Here is a 20,077-nt window from a genome sequence, read left to right as displayed (position 1 = left end):
CAGGTGAAAAGGATCCCGAAGGTAAGTAGGGCTGTGTATGGTGTGAAAAGGTTTGGCGCGAAAGTGTTTGGCGCGAAAGGATTTTTTGCGCGCTTGGGATCCAGACGTCACCCGGGCGCTTGTGAGAGGTCCGTGGTGCGCTGTGTGAGAGCGAATGGCGCGCGTGTGAGGAAAAGGTGTGCGCCGAAGCATGAGGGTGTAATGGAAAAGTGTGAAACAGTGTGAAACTGAGAGTGAGAGTGAGTGCACACCAGAGTGTATGTGTGAAGAGTGCGATACAGAGAGTGCAATGGTTGTAGAGAGTGTGTGAGAGTGCACACCGGAGCATGTGCGAGAGTGCACACCAGAGCACGTGATTGGGTGTGCAGAAGGGGATTGCACACCTGTGGGTAGGTGTGCGCTGAGTGGGTGTGTGCAGAAGTGCACCCCCGTGGGTGTTACAGGGGATGTAACCAGAGAGTGTGCGCCAGGGTGTGCACGTGGATGTGTGTTTATGGAGGGTGCGAGCGGCGTGGGTGTGCCTGAATGGTGTGCACCTGAGTGTGCAAGGCAAGAGGATGCACGAGTGAGTGCAATGACGGAGTGCATGGGATGTATGGGAGGCGCTGGAGCGCCGCGTTTTGTGAGTGTAGAACGGGTCGCGTGTGGGTGTGAGAATGCGACTCGAGCATCGACGCAGACCGGGGGGTTAGCGTTTAGGCCGACGGATAGCCGACGTGAGCTCTCGGGGCGTGGTGTTCTTTGTGTGCTGTGGGAGCTGGCGGGGATCGTTGCCGCGGCGCTCTTGCAAGGAGCGCCGTGCACAATTCAGGCCGGGCCCTGCCCTGTATGGTCGGTGCCGTGCTCTGACGAAAAAGGCGAACGGCATGGTTTGAGGGGGGTGGGGGGGGGGGGTAGGCAAGGTCGGACCTTCGCCCCCTGGCGGGCGCGGTGTTTCGACCGGGGGAGGTTGGGTCATCGTGCCGGAGACCGGAAGGCTCCGCACCGGGATGGCACGTATGCCTCCTCCCCAGAATCGAAAATGCCGGACGGACCCAACCTACAGGAGACTGACCATCCGCGTGCATTGCTCGGCTTTGCGAAGCCGAGCTGTAAGGACGCTGTATTCCCGCACGACGAGGCTCCAGTATAGTGGACAAATGGTAGCAGTGATGATGGCGAATGGTAGCTTTACCAGTCACCTCACATTGGGGCAATGGAGCAGTAGTTTATGGGGTTTGGCAGTGAAAACTAGCCAGGGCGGGCGAGGATATTGATAGGGACTTAGAGATGACTTTAGGAGACTTGAGAATTAAGTAGAGACATTGATACCGGTAGAGGGGATGTAGAGAGATTAGTTGGTTGATAATGACGAGGGGTGTGCTAGTGTAAAGGGAAGACGGGGGAAGCACTAGTATTAGGGGGAAATAGTTAGTTAAATGATGCTGTGTGTATGAGCTTGAGGATGCGCTTTAGGCGCAAATGAGGAATTGTGAATGAGAGTCTTTGTGGTGAGAGTGAGCAAATGAGGCAATGGTCGAGAATGATGTGTGTGTGTGTGTGTGTGTGTGTGTGTGTGTGAAAGCGTATGAGTAGAGTATGGTGGACAAGTGTATGTGTATTGAGTGATTGGCTTGCATGGGGTGCAAGTGAGAATACTGAGTGGTGTGGAATAAATGGTGTGGAGTGAGTAGTGTGAATGAGTGGTGTGGAGTGCATGGTGCGAAAGAGTGGATGGGGGAAGATTGACCCCTTCACGAATACCCGGGGAGGGTAGTTTAAAGTTAGGTAGAGGGAGCAGGTAAATTGTTTGGATATTGACATCTGTGGTGCAGGGAGTTGCAAAGAAGTGCTTTGAGGGGTGCATAAGTGAGTGGAATGGCTGGGCGTGTGAGCCTGTTAGTGAGTATGGTTAAATGAGCACTCCGCCACTGGTAGTCTGTCAGCCAGGTGAGGCCGCAGGTAGGCTCTGGGAGCCAGGTAGCATTCAAGTAGAGTTCAGTGGGGCCCGAGGATCCAAGGAGAGGACCCGGGTAGCCCAATGCCAGAGAGGGCATCACGGGGTGAGAGAGCCAGGAGGGCCTTCCCCAGGTTAGGGTAGTTGAGGAGCTAGGCAAGCTCGGGTGGCGACGTCAGTGGCGGAGGTGCGCAGGTAGGTAGACCTGCTGGTAGAGCCACACGACCCAGCCCCGAAATTGTGCGAAGGCACAGTATTGAAAAAATGGGGGAGTGAGACCCCATATTTGAGAGGCACCCCAGGATCGTCAATGGGAATTGGTTTTTAGAACCACATAGTGTAAAGAGGCCAATTGGATTGGCAGGGCAAGACCCCGGGTAGTGTAAGTGAGTTAATGTCAATTAGAGGATAGCTAGGATGAAATCTCTTCGCACCATACACATCCACTCACCAAGGTGACAGGACTCCACACCAGGTTTTGTGAACAATTTGGATGGTAAGATGCATCATGACGTGGGTGAGACATTGTGTGTTAATTCCATCCCTTCCTTTTTGGGAGGGATTGGGAAACGAATTTGGTTTAGCGGGAGATATGGGAGACAAGACAGGAGAGACAAAATTTGTAAATTGTACATACGGGGAAGGGTAGAGTAGGTTGACATGAGGGGCTACATACGGCTAGGGACGAGCTTTCTGCGCTCGCTCTCCCGCGCCCCTCATGTCACATTACCTTGTTTTGACGTGTACCCTTGCGCCCTTGACCCCGCTAACCTCTGCTTGTCTTTCCTCCCCTCCCATGGACCCATTACCTTTTGTTGAGGGGAGTGTGCAGGTGCCCTGAGCTGTGTGGCTGCACTCTTGCGCTGCACCCTGCTGCCTGCACCGGTACACCATATGGACCACACGTTCTGTGGCCTGGCACCTTTGCTTGGGCAGGCAATCACGGCAAACGTTATCTTGCCCTGCGGACCACTATCTTTTAAGTGGCCCCAATGCCATGCAGTCGGACCACCTAAGATGGCCCTGCTGGCCAAAATAAAAGCGGACACGGTTTGTGCCTTTTTATTAATCTTTGGTGTGTCAGGCCAAGAAGACTTTAAGTTTGACGATGGCACACCGAAGAACATGAAGCAGGAAGACATCGCAACCCAGCAGCCGACCAAGCACAAGGCATCGTTCATTATTTTTGAAATGTGATTGTGCATTTGGATGATTGTGCATTTTGTTTTATTTGTGTGCATATGGGTGTATGGTGTATTGGTGCAGTGCATTCAGTGTTTCCTCTTTTCAAAAATTATTCTCTCTCCCACAAAAGACAGGTCCTGGGTTGTAGTATTGTAAATAATTAGTAGTCTTGTAAATAACATGCTCCCCACTGGCTTTATGTGTAGTTTGAAAATAATTCCGTAATTCGGTTAATTGTGGGCGTGAGTCAGTTAGATAGTACACAACGCAGTAGGTGGGACATATCTAGTGTTTAAAACTGTCGCACACAGGGTGTTAGGTTAAAAGTAGAGGGTAACCACACCTAAGTGTCACACTAATTGTTAAAAAGTAGTCCTGACCCTTGCATCAGAACCGGTCGGGCTCATTGGTATGTGGGTTCGGCTCGGGGACGAGCGTGGCAAAGGAGGGGTGCAGTGTTGAGGTTTTGAGAACCCACACAGGTAACATCATTAAAGGTTAAAGGTTGCACCCCATAGTTAGGCCACAAACAACACGTAGGCCCATTTAGAACATTAGTTACAGTCACGTGAAAAAGTAAGTACCGTACACCCCATGTAAAGTTTTGACTTTTTCAAAATATTTCAACATACAGCTATTTGATCTTCATTTCAACAATATTGATAGATAAAGGTGATATAACATAACAAATATCATGAAACATTTACATTTTGTAGTCCATTGTATAATTTAAATAAACATAAATGCAAATTTCGCATGTGGAAAAAGTAAGTACACCCTTGGCTCTAATAGGTGGTATTGCCCCCTTTGGCAGAAACAACCTCAAGTAGGCGTTTCTTATAACTGTCTACCAGTCTCTGACATCGACTGGGAGAATTTTTTGCCCACTCCTCCATGCAGAATTCTTTCAGCTGTGCGATGTTTGAGGGGTTTCTTGCATGCACAGCTCGTTTCAAATCCCCCAACAACATCTCGATGGGATTTAGATCCGGGCTTTGACTTGGCCATTCCAGAACCCTCCATTTCTTTATTTTAAGCCATTCGTTGGTGGATCTACTGGTATGTTTAGGGTCCTTGTCATGTTGCAAGGTCCACCTTCGGTTGAGCTTCAACTTTCCGACAGATGGCCTCACATTATCCTCAAGCACCCTCTGGTACAATGAAGAATTCATAGTGGATTTTATGATGGTGAGCTGCCCAGGCCTGATGCAGCAAAGCTGCCTGAAACCTTAATATTTCCACCACCATGCTTTACAGTTGGTATCAGGTTCTTGTGGTCAAATGCTGTCTTTGATTTTGGCCAAACATGTCTTCTGGTACTGTGACCAAATAGCTCTACCTTTGACTCATCTGTCCAGAGAACATTGTTCCAGAAGTGCTGGTCTTTGCCTATGTGTTCATTGGCAAACTTTAGTCTTGCCTTGATGTTTTTTCTGGACAGCAAAAGTTTCCTCCTGGCACACCTCTCATGTAGATCCAATTTGTGCAGCCTCTTTCTAATGGTAGACTCGTGCACTTTGACATCAACAGTGGCAAGAGCTACTTGTAGGTCCCATGATGACATTCTGGGGTTCTTAGAGACTTCTTTCAGCATCTTGCGGTCTGCTCTCGGGCTGAACTTGCTGGGGCGGCCTGGCCTGAACAAGTTGGCAGTTCTTTGGACTATTCTCCACTTGTAGATGATCTTCCGGACAGTCGAATGATTGATTTCCAATTGTTTAGAGATCTTTTTAAATCCCTTCCCAGACTCGTAGGCATCTATAACCTTCTTTCTGAAGGTCTCAGTGAGCTCTTTTGATCTCAGCATGGTGACGCTGCACACTTCAACAACAAAGAGCAAACCAAACGAAATGTCTGAGGTTTAAATAAGACAGGTTCCTCCAAGATCCTCTCTAACGATGTTCTAATCATTTGCACCTGAGCTGGTTCAGCTGATTCTAATTTTAGGTATTTGAAGTAGTGATAAATGTAGGGGTGTACTTACTTTTTCCACATGCGAAATTTGCATTTATGTTTATTTAAATTATACAATGGACTACAAAATGTAAATGTTTCATGATATTTGTTATATTATATCACCTTTATCTATCAATATTGTTGAAATGAAGATCAAATAGCTGTATGTTGAAATATGTTGAAAAAGTCAAAACTTTACATGGGGTGTACTTACTTTTTCACGTGACTGTATGTCATAGTATGTGTTTAGGGTAAGGCCAATTCCCTAGTAAATTATCTGCATTGTGTAAATCAAATAAGGTAGACTCCCTTCCATTTTGCCACCAAACCCTCCAAATTCCACCTCAGACGAGAGTTTTCCTTCCATTCCCCTTTTTGGCCTTTGCACCTTGCTTGCCACTGGCGTTCGCTGCCCTTGGGTTTTCGCTCGAACCAGCCCAAAGGCCACGAGGTAAGGCCTGGAAAAGGGGCGGAGCACGAGGTCGGGGGTGTGGCCACGTCAGGCAGCCATCAAGGGCGGAGCCGGTAAGACCCCAACAACCAACCAGGGCTGAGGCAACATCGCCTGACAGGGTGTGGCTAGAGGTTCCAGAGGGTTCGCTGGGCGTGGCAATAAAACCTTTGGCGCGAGGCCCCCACCTCAGTTATGAGGAGAGATGCGCTGTGACAAGTATTAAGAAGGGAGAGGACTTGGACTTGGTTGGAGCGCATTGCATTGTTGGTTACAAGGACTTGGTTGGAGCGCATTGCATTGTTGGTTCAAGGACTCGCTGGGGAAAGCGCCATTGTGAAGGAATATTGTGAGAGACGCGCTATCCTGATCGATTGCAAGGGCTCGTTGGGAATTTGGCTGTGGGCTTGCGGGGAGCGCATATCAAGCGCCGGTCCTTCTATTACATACGTGGCCGTGAGCCACAACATAACCGCTCGCCCAGCCTACCTTTCCCCGATATAATTGTCCGCTTCGCGCCAACGCCACGTGGAGAGCTTGCCTGCCGTCTACCATCGTCTTCACGGTACGAATCGGGAACCGGAGCGAGCTGTGAATGAGATCCTTGGGATCATCGCCTGACCAGCTACAAACCCTGTGTGAGTGAGTCTGAGAGTGAGTCTGAGTGCGAACGGGCCCATGTCCAGGGATAAGTATAAGACTGTATAAGGCTGTCCTGTGTATCTGCTTCTTCTTCTTCACTGTACATTGCTTCTGTTTCTTCTTCCTCTTCTTTGTACAAAGTGTGTAATAAATTACTTGTTCTTCCTGTTTCATTTTAATTCGACCATCTTAGTGATTTCTCCATTGGGTAAGCGTGGCACGACTAGGAACCGCTCCAATCGGGTTTAGTACCTGTTAACGGCCCGAATCGCGGCTCGCTATCGCTCGGCGTGTCCACTGAAACCGTGGTTCGGGTTGGGTTATTTCCTTGCTTCCCGGAAGGCGCTGGTACTTAGGTAATAGGACCAATTCGACCTACCACCCTAGTCAGCGCTGACCGGAAGGAATGTAATAGCCCCGGATCGCGTCAGCTAGTAAAAAGACAAGGGGATTAATCCCCCCTTGGTAAGGGGAAGGCCGACGTTCAGAGATCCGCAACAATTTATATACATTGTACACACACACACACACACACACACACACACACACACACACACACACACACCACCCTCCTCATTATAATTCCCTTCCTGACCCCCTATATTATTCGGCCCGATCCAGGCTTGCCTGGTTGGATGAGGTGAGACTGGGGTCATTCCCATACTCCAAACTGCCTCTTTCGTTCTATTATTATATCCTACCTTCTTCTTCACAGAATGATTTATGGTATCATGTCCTATGTGTGTTGGTTAAATTGTACAAGAATACTTGCATAGGATAAGTCTGCTCTTTTGTACCATTTTACTTGGTTGATGTTGCTGTAAATACCTGCCTTTTGCCTTTGATTTTGCTTGTTGAATAAAGAGCTGTAAATAATGTGCTTTTCATTATTACTTTGTAATAATAGTTGTGCATTTTCCATCTGCTTCACTCTGATCCTTTGATCCTCTTAGAAGAAGAAGGGCAGCAGATATTTGCAGGGAAGTGTGCATCCTCACTGTGCCTCATCCCATCACCATCAAACCTTTTGTCCTCCTCATCCTTCCCTTTCTTGAAACTCTTTTGCAATCTCTGACACACTATCAACTGCTCTCCCTACCCCTCCCCTCCCCCTTCATCTTTCCCTACCCCTCCCCTCCCTTGTCCTGTATCCAATGCTCTCCCTCTCTCCTCATTAAAGGTATGGATCTCAAACATCCGGGGCCTTCGCACAAACCTGATTGATCTCTCCATTCAGGTTGCTTCTGACAATCCAGACTTGATCTGCTTCACAGAAACTTTCCTCCTCCAAGATGTCTCTGATTCCTTAATATCTCTTCCTGGTTACTCCCTCCTCCGGTATGATAGACCTGAGCCTCGTCCTGGTGATGGGGTGGCTATCGTTATCAAAAACTCTCTTCCTCACTCTCCTTGCACTGCCCTCTCTCCACCCCACCCCCAGGAGTACCTCTGGCTACGGCTGCCTCTCCGCTCCCACCTTTTGTGCATATGTGTTCTGTACCGTCCTCCAAACAGTGATGACTCCATATACATCTCCCTGTCTGACAACATGGACCAACTTCTATCCACTCATCCAAACTCTCTCTTCCTCATATGTGGCGACTTCAACTGTCATCATGCCAGCTGGCTGGGTGTGGGTTCCTCTCTCACCAGCCATGGCATCTCAGCAAAGGACTTCTGCGACTCATTGGGACTGACACAATCTGTTAATTTCCCGACCCGGCTCTCAGTCAATGGAGTATCTTTACAATCTGTCAATTTCAACTTCAATTCACAATCTATGTGGATACAAAATAATTTAAATTTCAACAATTTTCTGGAAGAAATGGTGCATTATTTGAAAAAAGTGCAAGGGTGCCAATATTTTTGGCCACGACTGTATATGTTCAGCAGAGATAGAGGCGTCGCCCGAGGAGAGGCAGGAGTCTTTCCAGGGAAAATCAGAAAATAAGTTTCGTAAACCAGTCCAGTCAGTGCTAAAGAAATGCCAATACTGGTGTTTAGTTTAGTAAGATTGCTTTAAGACCCGATACAGCCCTTCTCCTCCATGGTCCACCTCCTCGATAACCTGGTCTTAGATTTTTCAATTTTGTATCGTGGGGCCCCTAAGGGGGGCCCAGAATCCACAGTGGTCTGAACTACAACCTCAAGAGATGACCGTCAGCCCACTTGGGGCTATATTTGTACCGTACCGCCCCCACGCTCACGAAGCCAAAGGCAGAGTTAACCAATCGGCAGCGTACCTGTGCATGTCTGTATTTTAAAATTTATTTTCTCGGCAACCGTTTGTCCGATTGACACAAAATTTTGGCATAGGAGCACCTCCACCTATGCAGTTTTATAAATTAATATTTATGACGTCATAGGTCACGTGGTACAGACGCCATCTTGGAAAAACGTTACACCTCTATCTTTGAAACTGCTCAATGGAAAAAATTGAAACAGCTCATTGTCAAGTACTCCCCATGGGGAACAAGATTTGTTAACGATTACGTCATTGGTCCCTTAATCATGACGTCATAATTCGACAGGGACAATGCTTAGTCTGATCAATTGGCAATTTCATGACTGTGATCTACGTAACAATTATTATATTAGAGCATATAAATTTATGATGTCATCGCTCTCGTGGTCTGGCAGCCATATTGGATCAAATTTTTAAAACCCTTCAAAAACAGAGGAGTTGGTTCGCATCAAGTTGACTGCACAGGGTAAGTGTTCTATGAATACAATGTAGTTATTAATTACCTTTTCTTTATTGTTGAGCTCCCTCTCTGTCACAGTCGTGATGATCCTGAGGTTGGTGCAGCGCAGGCATGATGGGGCGAATGGCCTCCTGTGCCGAAGTTTCTTGTGTGTATTTACTATACTAGGGCATGCCCGTACTATATATAAGCTAGGACGTGCCCGTACGTGGGTGCCCGTTCCTTGCCAAAAAAAAAAAAAAAAAAAAAAATTTGTGTAGGGGTGTGTGTGTGTAAACATCCTAGGGCGTGCCCGTACGTGGGTGCAAAAAAACATGCGTGCAAACAACAACAACAAAAAAAAACTTTGAAACCACGTGGCAGTAACGACCACAGAACCCCCCCCCCCCCCCTCTATTTACATGAATGGTTTGGTCCATTCGCAACGACCACAGAACCCCCCCCCCCCCCCCTCTATTTACATGCAATGGTTTGGTCCAAAGCGAACGGCTTGCAGTGTTTGGTAAAGAAATCGCCATAGCTCGGTAACTACTTGTCCGATTAATTTCAAACCTTGAAAAGGCACATCCTCGGGTCCCCAGCAATATACCTGGCAAGTTTCAAGTATATCGGACCGGTAGTTGTCGAGAAACAGCGGTCACAGACAAACATACACACATACACACATACAAACACACATACAAACACACATACACACATACACACAGAGATTAATGGAATTATAGATAGATGCAGAAGTTCCTTGTAAGGGAACTCGTGAAATTAACATTCTATGTACTAAAATAGACCTTGCTGTGATGTTTGCAATTATAAATCCCTATCAACCTCTGCTTCGCCCTTGTTGGCTTTACCCTTACTTTCTCGACTTGTTCCAGTTCACTCGCATCGATATGTCCGTCTACATGGAGTCCAGCTGCTTGATTGGAAACAAATGCCTTTTGCTTATCCTCCATATTCTTCCTAACATTCCCTGAACCACCTCGGTTATTCGTCGCATACGTGTGAGTGCAATAATTGTTTGGCCTACAAATGAAAAATTGCTTGTTGCATTTAACCTCTCGCGCCCACACCGTCAATTCTCTACGTAATGACGTCACACGCATATGTCATGACGACGCGCGGCTGATGATGTCACGCGTCCAGATCGTCTTAGCCTTGGAGACAAGTTGCTATGCGTGAACGGTCGCGATGAGTGCGCTCTGACTGGATCGCCCTTTTATTTGTGCTGTGAACGGCTTTAGTCTACGAATCAGTTTGTCCGTCTATCTTATCTTATCTATATAGTCATCTGTCTATCTGCTTGTCTGTCTATTCATCCGTCATTGTCTGATTCCACGCGTCTCTGCTGTTCCGGAAGGAAGAAGATCCGTCGCCTCCACAGGTTTGTTTGATCACTCTATCTTTGTAAATTACAAACTATAATATGGGATAGTTTACATTATTACAAACTATAATAGGGGATAGTTTACATTATTACAAACTCTAATAATGTTTCTTTGATCACTCTTTATAATAATGTAAACTATCCCCTATTATAGTTTGTAATAATGTAAACTATCCCCTATTATAGTTTGTAATAATGTAAACTATCCCATATTATAGTTTGTAATAATGTAAACTATCCCCTATTATAGTTTGTAATAATGTAAACTATCTCCTATTATATTTTGTAATAATGTAAACTGTCCCCTATTATCGTTTGTAATAATGTAAACTATCACCTATTATAGATTGTAATAATGTAAACAATCCCCTATTACAGTTAATAATAATGTAAACTATCCCCTATTAGTATGTAATAATGTAAACTATCCCCTATTATATTTTGTAATAATGTAAACTATCCCCTATTATATTTTGTAATAATGTAAACTATCCCCTATTATAGTTTGTAATAATGTAAACTATCCCATATTATAGTTTGTAATAATGTAAACTATCCCCTATTATCTATCTATAATTCCAGTAATCTCTGTGTGTATGTTTGTATGTTTGTATGTTTGTATGTATGTATGTATGGATGTATGTATGTTTGTCTGTGACCGCTGTTTCGCGACAACTACCGGTCCGATATACTTGCAACTTGCCAGGTATATTGCTGGGGACCCGAGGATGTGCCTTTTCAAGGTTTCATATTAATCGGACAAGTAGTTAGCGAGCTATGGCGATTTCTTTACCAAACTCCGCAAGCCGTTCGCTTTGGACCAAACCATTGCATGTAAATAGAGGGGGGGGATTGTCACCGTACTCGCAAGCCGTTCTCTTTGGACCAAACCATTTCATGTAAATAGAGGAGGGGGATTGTCACCGTACTCGCAAGCCGTTCGCTTTGGACCAAACCATTTCATGTAAATAGAGGGGGGGGATTGTCACCGTACTCGCAAGCCGTTCGCTTTGGACCAAACCATTTCATGTAAATAGAGGGGGGGGGATATAATTTTAGATATAGATATAGTACGGGCATGCCCTAGTCTATCTATAATTCCAGTAATCTCTGTGTGTATGTTTGTATGTTTGTATGTTTGTATGTTTGTATGTATGTATGTATGTATGTATGTATGTTTGTCTGTGACCGCTGTTTCGCGACAACTACCGGTCCGATATACTTGCAACTTGCCAGGTATATTGCTGGGGACCCGAGGATGTGCCTTTTCAAGGTTTCATATTAATCGGACAAGTAGTTAGCGAGCTATGGCGATTTCTTTACCAAACTCCGCAAGCCGTTCGCTTTGGACCAAACCATTGCATGTAAATAGAGGGGGGGGATTGTCACCGTACTCGCAAGCCGTTCGCTTTGGACCAAACCATTTCATGTAAATAGAGGGGGGGGATTGTCACCGTACTCGCAAGCCGTTCGCTTTGGACCAAACCATTTCATGTAAATAGAGGGGGGGGATTGTCACCGTACTCACAAGCCGTTCGCTTTGGACCAAACCATTTCATGTAAATAGAGGGGGGGGGATATAATTTTAGATATAGATATAGTACGGGCATGCCCTAGTACATTGTAATAATGTAAACTATCCCATATTATAGATTGTAATAATGTAAACGATCCCCTATTATAGTTTATAATAATGTAAACTATCCCCTATTATAGTTTATAATAATGTAAACTATCCCTTATTATCGTTTATAATTATTTGAACGATCCCCTATTATAGTTTTATAATAATGTAAGCGATCCCCTGTTATAGTTTATAATAATGTAAATGATCCCCTATTATTGTTTATAATAATGTAAACTATCCCCTATTATAGTTTATAATTATGTAAACGATCCCCTATTATAGTTTATAATAATGTAAACAATCCCCTATTATAGTTTATAATAATGTAAACAATCCCCTATTATAGTTTATAATAATGTAAACGATCCCCTATTTTAGTTTATAATAATGTAAATGATCCCCTATTATAGTTTGTAATAATGTAAACTATCCCCTATTACAGATTGTCATAATGTAAACAATCCCCTATTATAGTTTATAATGATGTAAGCTATCCCCTATTATAGTTTATAATAATGTAAACTATCACATATTATAGTTTATAATAATGTAAACGATCCCTTATTATAGTTTATAATAATGTAAACGATCCCCTATTATACTTTGTAATAAGGTAAACTGTCCCCTATTATATATTGTATTCGGTAGTGGGTTATGGCGATTTACTAAATACAGACTTGGCATTTAATATGGAATTTTTTTTCTTTCTTGACTTGGGTTTACTTTCTGAACTCAGTATATCAATCTGGTGAGTTTCTTTTACCCTTCGGTGATGTCTTTGTTGAAAGAACCATGTCACTGATTGTCTTTCGCAGCAAGAAGTCAATAACAGGATTATATCACAGGTGGCGTGACAAAATGTAAGGACAGGTAGATTTGACGATTGGCTTCACAATCGGGTATATAAGGGTTGTTGCGTTCTGTATTAGTAGAAAACAACTGCTGCACATCTACAAAAGTTATTGCCGCTTCCTCTGGAGATGGTCCGTCAACTTGACAATGCTGTTTGTCATGGAGTGGTGGCTTTACGAAATTCTGGCATGAAACAGCGTGCTATTGCTTGGCAGTATGGCATCACTCAAGGTCAGGTGTCAAAGATCCTGAAACGAAATGCTCAGAGGGGTGTCCCTATTCCAATACCGAGGCCAGGACGTCCACGCAGAACCACAAGGAGAGATGATCGCTAGCTGCACTGGTTAGTCTGCAATGGCCGTACCAAGTCAGCTAATCGGCTTCGGGCTGAGTGGCAGCAACTGACAAATGTGCCTGTATCCAGAAGGCTAGACAACCAACGACTGGTTCAAGCAGGCTATCGTGCCAGGCGTCCCCTGAGAAAGCCACGCCTGACCAGACAACACAGCCAGCGCCGATTGCAGTGGGCCAGAGAGCACCATCAATGGCAGCCAGGACACTGGAATCACGTGACCTTCAGTGACGAGTCTAGATTTCTGGTCTATCGTCAAGATGGCCGCGTCCGAGTGCGCAGACAATTGCATGAAGCCCACAACGAAGATTGTATAGTGCCAAGAGTCCAAGCTGGAGGTGGTGGGGTGACCGTTTGGGCTGCTTTTCATGCAGGGGGCAAAACTGACCTGGTTGTTCTGAATGGAAACCTGAACCAGTTCAAGTACAGGGTCATTCTGGAAGAAACATTGCTTCCATTTGCTCGTGCAGCCTTTCGAGGAAACTTTGTCTTCCAAGATGACAATGCACGCACGGCCTCATCGTGCTCGCATGATCCAACACTTTCTTACTGACCGTGGTGTACAACATATGGAGTGGCCTGCCATGCCCCCGGATATGAATCCGATAGAGAACTTGTGGGCAGAATTAACGCGTCAAATCGACAACTTGGACCAGCAGCCTACCTCTGTGCGTGAATTGCAGCAGACTATTGTCACTGCATGGCAAGTGATTCCTGTCCAAACCTTGGCAAATCTCGTGAACAGCATGCCTCGACGTGTACGTGCTCTCCTGAATGCTCGTGGGAGTTACACAAAGTACTGAACTGTAATTTTACTGTCCGTAATCCCAGTCATAATTTTAGCTTTTGTTTTTGTTGAATTTTTTTTTGGCTAATGTGCAAAATAAAGAGATACTTCTGGAAAACGTATAGAAGTTTAACACAGTACTGTCCATGTATTGAGTTCGATATCAGTTTACATCACTTTCAAGGATCAATTTATTTGCTTCAAAATGTCAAATGTGGTTTTTGTTTCTTTTAAAGGTCACATTAACAAAATCTAGAATAATTTTAACGTAATTCCAATTAACTTTTGGTTCCAAGTCATCTTGAAAAGTAAGTTCAGCCCCACAAAAAAAATATTCCCTATTAAATGCCAAGTCTGTATAAGGAAATACCACTCATTGCTTCATTGACGGGAATACCAGGAGTGGGGGGAGGGAGTGGGGTGGAGGAGATAGAGAGGAGGGAGGAGGAGCGAGGAAGGGTGGGAGATAGAAAGGGGGTGCCGGGCAATGCCGGGGTCCTGCTCCTCTCCCTCTCTCCCACAACACCTCGCCCCCCCCCCCTACAACCTCATTCCCCACTCTCCAGACTCCCACCCCTCTCTTCAGACTCCCACGACATCCTTGCCCCATCCCTCCTCTCACCTTCACCCTAACCCTCCCTCTTCCCAACCCATCCCCCTCCGTCCAGACTCCCACCCCACCTCATTCTTCCAACCTGTGGACTCCCATCCCACCCATTTCCCTTCCTCCTCCCACCTCCACCTTTTCCCCTCCCTCCTTCCACAAAGGTACCCGCCGTAGCCCAGGATGTAACGAACATCTATTGGAATACCACAATTAAGCACATCTTTAGAGACAAACATTTTATTTATCAACCGGGAAAACATTGAACAGAACTATGAACAAAATTGAACATATCAGTGTAATGCTTTTGGGGAGACAATATTGAAAGTTTTGCCATCAAGGGCCAGAACATGCAAATTGTTTGGTGTTCCAACACTAGAGCAGCCCACATACGGATAGTTGACCATGTGAAAAAGATATTCGAAATCTGTTTTGTTGTTAGACAATCGGAACACACTCTCTAAGACCCCCTTTACACAGGGCTGCGACCTTTGTGCCACCTTTGAACGACCAAAAAATGGCCAGGACGCTCAATGGTCGCCTAAACCCAGAAAATCCTGTTTCTATGTAACTGCTCCAGCGATCCTTGTGCCTCCCTTGAACCACCAAAAATGCAATTTTCGGGCATTTTCATGGCGATCTACGAGCGACCACTGCGCCACATGCCTGCTTCCCCTGTGCAACCTACGGCAACCAACGCGATTAGAAGCTACATAGGCGACCCCCGAGCAATGTTTGGGCAACCATTGAGCCTCCTCTGTGCCTCCTCTGTGCCATCATCGGCGACCAACGGCGACCACTGGGCGATCATTCAGCCATGCTTCTGCCTCCTAGGCGACCCTTGAGCATTGTTTGGGCAACCCCTGGCGACTGCTGGGCAACCTGGAGTGCCTGGGTATATATATGAGTATGCCCTGATTCTGGCGCTTTTCCATCAGTTTCTTCCTAGCTGCCAAAGTGAGAACATCTCCAGAAGATAAAGATTTTGGGATGAACAACCAACTCCTCTTGCATACTGCCATCTTACAAGGTCACCAAGCACTGCTGGTGAACCAGATGGCCATTGCTGTCCTTAGAAGAAGGATGAACAGGCACAGAAGAAGGAGACCACGAACCTGGTGGGTCCGCCCCTGGCTGATACAACAGAGAAGGTTACAATTCGGGGACTACAGCCTTTGTCTTTGACAAAACAGACTTTGTCTTCATAAGCTTGCCTAGACGTGTCCTGAGACTTTTATACCATACTTTAAGCACTGTGACATCTTTGCCCATCTCGCCAGCCTTCTGCTGCCACAGGGATTCCTTCCTCTGTTGATTCTTATATTGGGTCATCCTTTTATTATACATCTCGGTATGCTCTCTGAGCCATTCCACTATGGACTCCTCTTCTTCTATTGTGAGGTTTGGTAAAACCTTTTCCTTTCTTTTCCTCTTCTTACAGGAGGGTTGTAGGGCACTTGTGGCCTGTTGATCACCATCACCTTGGCCATCAACATGGGTATCTTCATCCCCTTCACCTTGGTCTTGAGGACCTTTATTCTCTTGACTTTGGGCAGCATGCGCTCCACCATCAGGTCCACCACCTTGGCCAGCAGGGACTTCTTCTTGGTGATCACCATGGCCAGCAGGACCTTCTTCTTCAGTAGTCCTGGCACCTCTGCGGTTCTTTGCCCTTGGTCATGTGCACTTCTTGGGAGGCATGATGTCTTGTGCCTGTTGAGTCTGGAGACTTTCTTGAGTCGAGTTGTTCACCATTCACTGCAAACACAATGAACCACTGCAGGTACCAGCCCTCTATTTATAGGCAGGCTGAGGAAGCACTACAGGTGGCTCAAAAGAGGCAGAAGGGAGGCAAAAGCGTTGCCATGGTGGCTCAAGGGTTGCCATGGTCGCCGAATGGAGGCACAGCGGTCGCCACAGTCATCGTTCAATGCACGCTATTGGTCGCCCAAAGGAGGCACAAGGGAGGCACAAGGGAGGCAGAAGCATCGCCCAGATTGACAGGAAAATTTGCAGCAGAACGCATCTATTACCTGGCGACCATTGGGCGACCACTGTGCCTCCATTCTGCAACCACGGCAATGCTTGTGCCTCCCTTCTGCCTCATTTGAGCCACCTTTGAGCAATCAACATCCTCGGCGACCTTTGTGCGACTGTTTTGAACATGTTCAAAAATTTACGGCGACCATGGCATCCATGGCGATGTCTGACCCTCCTGTGTACCACCTTTGAATGACCTAGGCAACCATTCTGCCTCCTTTGAGCCTCCATCGGCGACCTGGCAAATTTTATGGTCGCACAAGGGAGGCACAAAGGTCGCCATCCTGTGTAAAGGCCCCCTTAACAACTATATTGGCATACGGATTAAAATTCCTTTTTTTTAAGTTTTGGAGGGGGGATATTTCAATAAGCTAGCCAAAGTGGCGACGTTTTTTTTCTGCAAACTCATCTTTCACCCTTGAGAGTTATGTCGTTAGATGAGCAGTAAAATACCTTTAAAGCGATGTACAGGTTGTGTTTGTACTATTTTGATTAGTGCATTTAAGAGGTCACATGACCCCTTTGCCTATTTTACCGATCGATCGTTGGAACAGTTATTTATCACATCTGATACCATATTTGGCAATCGAATCACCATCTCACCATTGGTGGGGTGCGTGGAGCGACCCCAACCTCTGAAAAAATTTGGCCTTTTTATCGCTGAATATGGAGAAGGTGGGAGCCTCACTTAAATAAACATGCTTATACACTTAGTTGTAAGAATCAGCAATTTCTTAACTTTTTCAGATTTCACTCCAGATTTCGACAGCAATTTAGTCCACCTTAGGATCGGGGCTGATCCTTATCAGAAGACAGATTTCTATTATATACAGGTACCGTACTTTAATTAGTCCGTGAGAGGTCATCGTGGAAAATCGCATCATATAATGCATAAAATCGCTCCAAGCTTCTAATTTGAAAACTTAGAATAGGTACACCGTAAGTACACCGTAAGTACACCGTAAGATGTCCCTGCGCATCATAAGAGGTGACCAAGGGTTGGCGTCAGGAAGGGCATCCGGCCATAAAACATTGCCTCAAACAAGGAACCATGATTGTCATGGGGCCCGCAAGGCTAACCCCCGCTCTAGCAGGGAAAAATGGCCTCAAAACGATCATTCATTCATTCATTCTTCTAATTTGAAAACTATAGCATCTACAAAAGTGATGCAAACAGCAATTAGTAGGAAATTCAATGGTGTGAGTGAGGAAAGTGAAAATAAACAAGACCGGAAGTCTAACGGCGGCATAGCCGGGCTTGTTTGATCCTTTAGTTGAAGAGGATAGTATGACCTGGGTGGAGATACCATTAGCAAATAATGTAAGTATTAAATTATTTTGAAGTACTCTCGGTCTCAGCTGTCTGTCACCATGGAAACGAAGAGATTGCATTGAGACACTGGTTTATTCTATATGTTGGTCAGTTAGTCAACACTATCAAAGTCACGTCAGCACCATCCCGACACACCGCTGCGGCCGGAGTGCAAATCCTGCCACCAACCTCCTTGAGAGTTGGTACTCATTTTGCAACATTTATATTTTAAAGCAATATTTTCTTGGGAGCTATTAACCCTCCAAGTTTCACTCTCGATCTGCTCCTGAGTTTATATGATCTCACTATAAAACAACATTGAAGGTTAGTCGGCCTGCAGCATGTGCATATTATGAAAATGATATTACAATCAAAAAACCGAGGCCAATTCCTTACTTCTGTGGTTATTAGTACTGTACACTGCTTATCATTGATTCATGAACCATACTCCGCTTCAATCCATGAACTTTGCATTCACGACATTGGGATAAAAGTGTTATGGTGATATTTACTATATTATTATTATTATTACTTAAACAATACTACTGTATTAAGAAACCTGGGTTTAATTTGTCCGAAGCAGCCTGAAGGTGGGACATGAAGCCTAAGGCCTACACGTAATGTGTCATTGTAAGATCCGTAACGTCTATGCTTTTGATATTTGATGATCATTTTAACAATTGGTTTGTTTGTTTCACACTGAATAAAAAACGTAAAGATAGAGCATGGCGATTGTGATATATGCCAGGTACAACGATATATTTGGCCTGAATGGCATAGGAAACAAAATGGCGGAGTGTGGAGTCAGCCGTTGTACGCCGTAATTACATCAGACGTAATCATATCACCCTGTCATGTGACCAGATCCTCAGCTCTGATTTGTACACGTTTGAGGGGACATACATACAGTACATACGGATGGAAAACACTGTTCTAGACGGCTTTGCCCCATGGGCTACGCCATAAAATTGAACGCTTCGTGCAGAATCTGTTGCACCTGTTCCAAGGCGAGGCGTTTTTGAGTAGGCTGAAACAAAGCTTAAGGACTGCTGTGAGGGACAGTGGGCTGACCAAAGATAAAGCCTCTTTTCGTTTTTATTTTGGAAGCCGGTTAATTACCTTCAAAAGGGGTGTTTAAGTTTACCCAAATACCCAGTTTTCATCCATGCACCCCCTTGTAGTTCCCTTAGTATGCATGCAACGTTTTGGGCCACTAGATTTCATAATTTTGGAGTTATGGAGGAGACGCACACACTAACTGACTGACACACATTCTTTTATTATTATAGATAACTGGTCTTGTGGTGAATTCTGGCTGTGGTGGACGCTTCATTTGATGGTATTGGGACGAATTATGGGGATAATTGGTTGCAGTCCCACACCGCATCACATGTACGATGTTGCTTGGCCTAATTAGATCCAGACACATGACGCCTATCGGTGTGATGCTGAACCGTTTTGGGGCTCCCAATCTGTATTGTAACACGGTATTTAGACGCGAGATCCGACGGAGGGTCGCGTGTTGGGGTCGCTTTGACGTGCCCATCAGAATTCGAACCAGGCACCTGCGGTGAGTCTGACGGCTGTTTCATACTTGTTCATATTGTTTCAAACTCACCATGTTTGAGAAGTTTATGGGTTATTTCAACAAGTTTTTACAGCGGTGAATGGCGGTTCCATCACTGCAAAGTACGAATTATTATGAATTCTGGTCTTCGTGATAGCATTAGCAATGATGGTCATTTCTCGGACCATCTATATATTATTACAAACATATTGCCGATTTGCTTTTGTCGAGCATAAAAAGGCTACGTAATCACTTTTACGATGGCCTGTGCTGTTTTCGATGAAGTTGTGGACAGGAAAGCGAGTCTGTTCGGCCCTGTTCAAGGGGTTACACCCCTTCACAAGGCGCTGCGATGTGGTGTAAATGAGGTATAACTATACATTGAGGAGGAAAGTTATGATTTCTAATCAATTTCTGTATCACAGGCTCAATACACTGTGCAAAATGACCAGCCCGAGACGAAACTTCATGTCTCCAATTTCTTGGGATCGTGTTGTTGAAAATCTGCCAAAGGTATGTTCGCATTGGCGATGATACGACACATTAAATTAAAGTACAAAGAGCAATGGAATGATGCTAAGCTTGTAGGGTTGATAGCTGTAAAACGATTGTGGCAGACCTCATTATTAACTTTTGCGCTCTCGTTTTGCTCGCCATGGATCCTTAAACAACGAGGA

General features: G+C 45.3%; 1 protein-coding gene across 1 annotated transcript in view; it reads left to right on the top strand.

Annotated features, from left to right (window-relative positions):
- The first annotated feature begins 10,010 nt into the window (after positions 1-10,010).
- LOC144888824 (ras-related protein Rab-36-like) overlaps positions 10,011-20,077 on the top strand; it is a 57,705-nt gene continuing 47,638 nt past the window's right edge. The window contains exons 1-2 of the mRNA XM_078768174.1: positions 10,011-10,256; positions 19,826-19,913. Coding sequence (XP_078624300.1) covers positions 19,845-19,913 — 69 coding nt within the window. The 5' untranslated portion in view covers positions 10,011-10,256; positions 19,826-19,844. The remainder of the gene's footprint in view (positions 10,257-19,825; positions 19,914-20,077) is intronic.

Source organism: Myxine glutinosa, chromosome 14 (assembly GCF_964187855.1).
Source record: "Myxine glutinosa chromosome 14, kmMyxGlut1.1, whole genome shotgun sequence".
NCBI classification, from domain to species: Eukaryota; Metazoa; Chordata; class Myxini; order Myxiniformes; family Myxinidae; genus Myxine; species Myxine glutinosa.
This window is presented reverse-complemented; position numbering and strand designations above follow the sequence as displayed.